Genomic DNA, 8,029 nt, shown 5'->3' on the forward strand with positions numbered 1-8,029 from the left:
GTCGCTCATTTGAATTTCCCGCCTATAGTCCACAACTGCAAATGAGCTGCTGATCTACAGGAGGAGCCGGTCATGTGACCTGTACCCGCGTCATAAGCCACGCCCAGCGCCGCTCATTGGCTTCTCCACGAGTCTTGTCTCCGTTGGAGGCTTCTAATCCACCCAATGAGCGGCGCTGGGGGCGGAGCAGCAGCCTATAAAGGCGGCAGGAGGCGACTCCTCCGGATCACACACATCAGAGTCTTCCTTGCTGTAGAGAACGATGTCTGGACGCGGCAAACAAGGAGGCAAAGTCCGGGCTAAGGCCAAGACCCGCTCCTCCCGGGCAGGGCTCCAGTTCCCGGTCGGCCGAGTGCACAGGCTCCTCCGCAAGGGCAACTACGCCCAGAGGGTGGGCGCCGGCGCTCCCGTCTACTTGGCCGCTGTGCTCGAGTATCTCACCGCCGAGATCCTGGAGCTGGCCGGCAATGCCGCCCGCGACAACAAGAAGACCCGCATCATCCCCCGCCACCTGCAGCTGGCCGTGCGCAACGACGAGGAGCTCAACAAGCTGCTGGGCGGCGTCACCATCGCCCAGGGAGGCGTCCTGCCCAACATCCAGGCCGTGCTGCTGCCCAAGAAGACCGAGAGCACCAAGTCGGCCAAGAGCAAGTGAGCCCGGAACCAAAGGCTCTTCTAAGAGCCCCCCACATGCTCTGTACGACTGAGCTGGCGATGCCGCTGATCTCCGCTGTGGAGGGGGCGTCACACAGGGGCACTTACCGCTCCTGACCTGCTGCCAGTACGGGCAGACATTGCTGCTGTGGAGGGTTCGTCCCTGTGTGTAATGGACTGCTCCTCCACGGCCGCTGGATTCTGACCGGACTGTAATTGAGCGGGAATTTCAAAAGCCAGAGATCAGCCAATCACTGCAAAGCACTTGTCCTATAGCTCCGCCCCTTCTCCTGCTCTGCGCTGATTGCCCAACTGCTCTCTGGCCGATCATTACTCCCCCCATCCTCCTCCCTGTCTGATCACTACTCCCCCCATTCTCCCCACTGTCTGATCACTACTCCCCCCATCCTCCTCAGTGTCTGATCACTACTCCCCCCATCCTCCTCACTGTCTGATCACTACTCCCCCCATCCTCCTCACTGTCTGATCACTACTCCCCTCATCCTCCTCACTTGTCTGATCACTACTCCCCCCATCCTTCTCTTTGGCCGATCACTACTCCCCTCATCCTCCCGAGTATACGATCACTACTCCCCCCATCCTCCCGATCAGTGGTCTATAATGAGGGAATAATCCGCCTCGGACATGAGGCTTCCATGTATTCACACAATGCGGCAGCTCCGGCCTAGAGAAGGTGGGGGCTCTGAGAAGAGAGGGGGCGGAGCAGCAGGAGGGGCGGGGCTCACATCTATTCATTCATTCACTGAGCCGGGGGGCGGAACAGCAGGAGGGGCGGGGCTCACATCCATCCAGATGAGCCGGGGGCGGAGCTTGTCTACGGCTGCTGAATTCTAACCAGATGGTAATTGAGCGGGAATTTCAAAAGCCATGGTACTAGTTCTATAGCCCCGCCCCCATAGCCTGCTCAGTATTAACCCGTCAGTGGCCGCCTTCTCCCGCCCCCCACCGGAGGAGGGGAGAACAGTCCCGTATTCACTGTGCGGAGAAGAGCGGCTCCATCGCTGCGCTGGTGTCCAGGGATAGAGCGCACGACCCCCCTGCACGCACAGTACACTCAGCGGCGGCATCACTACCAGCAGGGGGCGGGGCGGTTATCAGCCGAGCAGCGAGGCCCTGATAGACTGAAGAGAGCTGCTAGCCCCGCCCCCGGCTTATCTAAATGGATGGATGTGAGCACCACCCCTCCTGCTCAGCTGAATGAATGTGAGCCCCTCCCTTCTTGCTGCTCGGCCCCCCGGCTCTGCTGAATAGATGGATGGATGTGAGCCCCGCCCCTCCCTTCTTGCTGCTCCGCCCCCCGGCTCTGCTGAATGGATGTATGTGAGCCCCGCCTTTCTTTTTGCCCCGCCCTCGGCTTAGCTGAATGGATGTATGTGAGCCACGCCTCTCCTGTTGCTCTGCTGAATGGATGGATGTGAGCCCCGCCTCTCTATTTGCTCCGCCCCCGGCTCAGCTGGATGGATGTATGTGAGCCCCGCCCCTCTATTTGCTCCGCCCCCGGCTCAGCTGGATGGATGTGAGGCTGCCAATTAGGAGCAGTGGAGACACCACGTGACCCTCTCCTCCAGTAGATCGGCGCGCAGTCAGCAGCAGCTCATTTGCATGGCCCGTGTATAAATACCGCCGCGTTGGCAGTAGGAGAACAGACGAGATTTTGTCCTCAGTCAGAATGCCCGAGCCAGCCAAGTCCGCCCCAGCGCCCAAGAAGGGCTCCAAGAAAGCCGTCACCAAGGTTCAGAAGAAGGACGGCAAGAAGCGGAGGAAGAGCAGGAAGGAGAGCTATGCCATCTATGTCTACAAGGTGCTGAAGCAGGTCCACCCCGACACCGGCATCTCCTCCAAGGCCATGGGCATCATGAACTCCTTCGTCAACGACATCTTCGAGCGCATCGCAGGGGAAGCCTCCCGCCTGGCTCACTACAACAAGCGCTCCACCATCACCTCCCGGGAGATCCAGACCGCCGTGCGCCTGCTGCTGCCCGGAGAGCTGGCCAAGCACGCCGTCTCCGAGGGCACCAAGGCCGTCACCAAGTACACCAGCGCCAAGTGAGCGCCGCCCCCGCTCTCCGGACCCAAAGGCTCTTCTCAGAGCCCCCACCCTGTCTCCAGCGGAGCTGCTCCCGGGTCTCCCCGTTCTCACAGTGGCTGCGGTTTTCCTCCCTGTCAGCTAGATGAGATGCGGTAACGCTATCGGAAGTTACACTACAAGCTCCCCTCCTCCTCCTCCTCCATGCCCGATCACTACTCCCATCATCCTCCTCAGTGTGGCGCTCCCTGGAGAGAGGCTGTGCGGCCGCTCAGTGCAGGAGGACGAGGCTCCTACGGGCACATAACGGCTGCGGGGTCCAGAGCTCTGCTATTGGCTGGGAGAGCTCAGGATCTCGTCACTCATTTGAATTTCCCGCCTATAGTTGAGCTGCTGATTTACAGGAGGAGCCGGTCATGTGACCTGTACCAGCGCCGCTCATTGGCGGGACGGATTAACCCCTCAGTCTCCGAGCACAGCTCGTCTCTTAGCTGCGGTGGAGAACACCCGGGGCTCGGGATTTACACAGATTATTGGGGGGGTTTCTGTAATGTAGACCTCCAGCTGTACTGAGCACAGAGCGCCGCTGATCTCCTGATGTGCGGGCGGTGTTAACCCCTCAGTGGAATTGTAGCTCCTCCCCGGGAAGATGTGGGCGGCTCTGAGAAGAGCCTTTGCAGCGTACTCAAGTTGTGTTTGTAAATGTCCCTGGGTGTTGTAGTGCAATAGACACTGACCTGAGACGGCTGACTCTCTGCAAGGGCAGGTGATGATAGGAAAAGTTCGTGACACCAGTGCCAATTAAACGGTGGCACGCCGTTTGCTGATAGCAGGAATAACTGAGGAACACGTGAGGTTAAAGCAGAACTCCAACTTTAGTAGTTATCATGAATTTAGGGACAATCACGGAAACGCAGTTCCTTTGCATACAGTCGATCTTTCAATACGGTTGATGCAGGCAATACAATTACAGCAAGGTGATTTCAGAGTGTTTAACTCAGGACTTGCAGTACAGGCCGTTTGCACTCTATTCCTGACTGATCCTGGAACATAGAAACTCTTCTCCAAGGTCCAATGCCCTAGCTCTGGCGTATATCCTTGGGTTTTATTCTATTAAAGTACCTCCTCTGTGGACTTAAGTACCTCTTGCTTTCTTTGGCTTGCCTCTGTCCCTCTCAGCTTCCTCAGGCTCTAGAAACTTCTGAACTCTGATTTTCCTGCTTCTGCATATATAAATTCAGGAGGGGAACCTTCTCCTTGAATCTGGAACCCGGTTACAGGGACTACAATACCCTCTCCTGGTCCGCAGGCTTCAGGCCTGGACTTGTCTCTGACATAGTCTAAGCTCCAGCTTCAGACTACAGGCTGCAGCTTTAGACAGACACTTTAGACTAGACTGACTTTCCCTTCCCTGACTGGGCCTTATATAAACTAGGGCTCCCTAGCTCCCTCTAGTGACCAAGAGCTGGAATGACACCACTAGCAGGCCTGTACATGCAAGTTTCACAGTAACAGGGAAATACATAGCATTACATTACATGACATTTTATAAAGATGACATATACAAACTTCCCCATAAATAAGGAGGGACGACAGCACACCAAGTGACCTTTTGTAGTGACGGGCATTACAGTCCCCGTACACTACAATAGCAGAGAATCATGCTTCACGTCAACCACCACTGGAACAGGCCACTGTCACATATTTAGGCCCAGGCACCCAGGCAGAGGAGAGAGGTCCCGTAACAGAGAATCTGGCCATATGTCAGCACAGAATCAGTCTTCATGTCATAGCAGAGAATCAGGCTTCACATCACCCACCACTGGAACAGGCCACTGTCACACATTTAGGCCCCGGCACCCAGACAGAGGAGAGCGGTCCCGTAACAGAGAATCTGGCCTTATGTCAGCACAGAATCTGTATTCATGTCATAGCAGAGAATCAGGCTTCACGTCACCCACCACTGGAACAGGCCACTGTCACACATTTAGGCCCCGGCACCCAGGCAGAGGAGAGAGGTCCCGTAACAGAGAATCTGGCCTTATGTCAGCACAGAATCTGTCTTCATGTCATAGCAGAGAATCAGGCTTCACGTCACCCACCACTGGAACAGGCCACTGTCACACATTTAGGCCCAGGCACCCAGACAGAGGAGAGAGGTCCCATAACAGAGAATCTGGCCTTATGTCAGCGCAGAATCTGTATTCATGTCATAGCAGAGAATCAGGCTTCACGTCACCCACCACTGGAACAGGCCACTGTCACACATTTAGGCCCCGGCACCCAGGCAGAGGAGAGAGGTCCCGTAACAGAGAATCTGGCCTTATGTCAGCACAGAATCTGTCTTCATGTCATAGCAGAGAATCAGGCTTCACGTCACCCACCACTGGAACAGGCCACTGTCACACATTTAGGCCCAGGCACCCAGACAGAGGAGAGAGGTCCTGTAACAGAGAATCTGGCCTTATGTCAGCACAGAATCAGCCTTCATGTCATAGCAGAGAATCAAGCTTCACGTCACCCACCACTGGAACAGGCCACTGTCACATATTTAGGCCCCGGCACCCAGACAGAGGAGAGAGGTCCCGTAACAGAGAATCTGGCTTCATGTCAGCGCAGAATCAGTCTTCATGTCATAGCAGAGAATCAGGCTTCACGTCACCCACCACTGGAACAGGCCACTGTCACACATTTAGGCCCCGGCACCCAGGCAGAGGAGAGGTTCATTCAACTTTGGGTTGCCCTGCAATATAATGGTATAATGAAAATAAAAATAGGATTGAATGAGGAAGTGCCCTGGAGTAGAATAATATATGGTTAAGGGGAGGTAGTTAATGTCTAATCTGCACAAGGGATGGACAGGTCCTGTGGGATCCATGCCTGGTACATTTTTATGAACGTCAGCTTGTCCACATTGGCTGTAGACAGGCGGCTGCGTTTGTCTGTAATGACGCCCCCTGCCGTGCTGAATACACGTTCAGACAAAACGCTGGCCGCCGGGCAGGCCAGCACCTCCAAGGCATAAAAGGCTAGCTCTGGCCACGTGGACAATTTGGAGACCCAGAAGTTGAATGGGGCCGAACCATCAGTCAGTACGTGGAGGGGTGTGCACAGGTACTGTTCCACCATGTTAGTGAAATGTTGCCTCCTGCTAACACGTTCCGTATCAGGTGGTAGTGCAGTTAGCTGTGGCGTGGTGACAAAACTTTTCCACATCTCTGCCATGCCATGCCAGTCGATCTTTCAATACGGTTGATGCAGGCAATACAGTTACAGCAAGGTGATTTCAGAGTGTTTAACTCAGGACTTGCAGTACAGGAGCTTGCACTCTATTCCTGACTGATCCTGGAACATAGAAACTCTTCTCCAAGGCCCGATGCCCTAATTCTGGCGTATATCCTTGGTTTTATTCTATTAAAGTACCTCCTCTGTGGACTTAAGTATCTCTTGCTTTCCTTGGCTTGCCTCTGTCCCTCTCAGCTTCCTCAGGCTCTTGAAATGAGGTATTCCTGCTTCTGCAGATGGGATCTCAGGAGGGGAACCTTCTCCTTGGATTTGGAACCCGGTTACAGGGACTGCAATACCCTCTCCTGGTCCGCAGGCTTCAGGCCTGGACTTGTCTCTGACATAGTCTAAACTCCAACTCCTGTAGACTGACTTTAGACTAGACTATGAACCTCAGACTCCTTAGACTCACTTTCCCTTCCTTGACTGGGCCTTATATAAACTAGGGCTCCCTAGCTCCCTCTAATGACTAAGAGCTGGAATGACACCCCTAGCAGGCCTGTACATGCAAGTTTCACAGTAACAGGGAAATACATAACATTACATTTTATAAAGATGACATATACCAACTTCCCCATAAGTAAGGGGATACGACAGCACAGCAAGTGACCCTTTTGTAGTGACGGGCATTACCGTCCCCGTACAAAACACCTTTGTGCTGTGAGGACGGAGGCGGCAGCATTAACCCCCGAAGCCGTAGAGAGTGCGGCCCTGGCGCTTGAGCGCGTAGACCACGTCCATGGCGGTGACGGTCTTCCTCTTGGCGTGCTCGGTGTAGGTGACGGCGTCCCGGATGACGTTCTCCAGGAAGACTTTCAGCACCCCGCGAGTCTCCTCATAGATGAGGCCGGAGATGCGCTTGACGCCTCCCCTGCGAGCTAGGCGGCGGATGGCAGGCTTGGTGATGCCCTGGATGTTATCACGGAGCACCTTCCTGTGCCGCTTGGCGCCGCCTTTCCCGAGCCCTTTCCCTCCTTTACCGCGACCAGACATCTTCTAGGTGTGAGGAGCAGAGAGCAGTGACTGCTCAGCCCAGAGCCCTCCTTTATATGGAGCATGGGCGGACCTGAAAGAGAACTGGGGGCGGGGCTGTTCCTGAACTCCAGGCCCCGCCCTCCAGCTCTGATTGGCTGAGCTCAGAAGTGCTGGTGGTTTTCATTTTCCAGCCTCCATGTTACCAGCCTGTAAATTACATCATATCCTTCGCATTAAAATAAAGTCTCTATATTATATTATCAACCTCAACATTATATTACAGCCTCCATACTACCAGCCTCCACATTCTATTACAGCCTCTGCATTATAGCCTCCACCTTATATTACAGCCTCCATATTACATCTATGTTTCTATTACAGCCTCCATATTACCAGCCTCTACATTACATTACAGCCTCCATACTACCAGCCTCTACATTACATTACCAGGCTCCACATAATATCACAGCCTCCACATTACATTACAGCCTACATATAATATTACAGCCTCCACATTATATTCCAGCCTACACATGATATTACAGCCTCCATATTATATTACAGCTTCCACAATATATTACAGCCTCCATATTATATTATCAACCTCAACATTATATTGCAGCCTCCATATTTAAAGCCTCCACATTACATTATAGTCTCCACATTACATCACAGCCTCTATATTATCATCCTCAACATTATATTACAGTCTCCATATTTACAGCATCTACATTATATTACAGCCTCCATATTAATAGCCTCCATATTATATTATCAACCTCAACAACATATTACAGCCTCTACATTACATTATAGCCTCCACATTATATTACAGCATAAAAATTACCAGCCTCCACATTACATTACAGCCTCCATGTTACATTACCGGCCTCCACATTATATTACAGCCTCCGTATTACCATCCTCTACATTACAGTCTCCGTGTTACATTACCAGCCTCCACATTATATTACAGACTCCATATTACCGTCCTCTACATTACATCACATCCTAAACATTACATTACAGCCTCCATACTAACAGCCTCCACATTACATCACAGCCTCT

At 53.2% G+C, this 8,029-nt stretch overlaps 3 protein-coding genes across 3 annotated transcripts; 2 read left to right on the forward strand and 1 right to left on the reverse strand.

Annotated features, from left to right (window-relative positions):
* Positions 1-262: 262 nt before the first annotated feature.
* Positions 263-676, forward strand: LOC120994252 (histone H2A type 1-like). The gene has a single exon (XM_040422697.1). It carries the CDS (start codon positions 263-265, stop codon positions 653-655), a length of 393 nt encoding a protein of 130 aa, XP_040278631.1. The 3' UTR covers positions 656-676.
* Positions 677-2,344: 1,668 nt separating this feature from the next.
* Positions 2,345-2,725, forward strand: LOC120994156 (histone H2B 1.1). Its single transcript, XM_040422608.1, has one exon. The coding sequence runs from the start codon at positions 2,345-2,347 to the stop codon at positions 2,723-2,725; it is 381 nt and encodes a 126-aa protein (XP_040278542.1).
* A 613-nt stretch (positions 2,726-3,338) lies between these two features.
* On the reverse strand, positions 3,339-7,047 carry LOC120994253 (histone H4). The gene is made up of 2 exons (XM_040422698.1): positions 6,638-7,047; positions 3,339-3,373 (listed from the first exon to the last, which is right to left on the reverse strand). Exon 1 carries the CDS (start codon positions 6,977-6,979, stop codon positions 6,668-6,670), a length of 312 nt encoding a protein of 103 aa, XP_040278632.1. The 5' UTR covers positions 6,980-7,047; the 3' UTR covers positions 3,339-3,373; positions 6,638-6,667.
* Positions 7,048-8,029: the final 982 nt, after the last annotated feature.

The sequence above is a fragment of the Bufo bufo genome, chromosome 3, assembly GCF_905171765.1.
Source record: "Bufo bufo chromosome 3, aBufBuf1.1, whole genome shotgun sequence".
NCBI lineage: Eukaryota > Metazoa > Chordata > Amphibia > Anura > Bufonidae > Bufo > Bufo bufo.

Bases quoted from the DNA above. Each gene is read 5' to 3' on its own strand.
- LOC120994252 (XM_040422697.1), top strand. From the start codon at position 263: ATGTCTGGACGCGGCAAACAAGGAGGCAAAGTCCGGGCTAAGGCCAAG.
- LOC120994156 (XM_040422608.1), top strand. From the start codon at position 2,345: ATGCCCGAGCCAGCCAAGTCCGCCCCAGCGCCCAAGAAGGGCTCCAAG.
- LOC120994253 (XM_040422698.1), bottom strand. From the start codon at position 6,979: ATGTCTGGTCGCGGTAAAGGAGGGAAAGGGCTCGGGAAAGGCGGCGCC.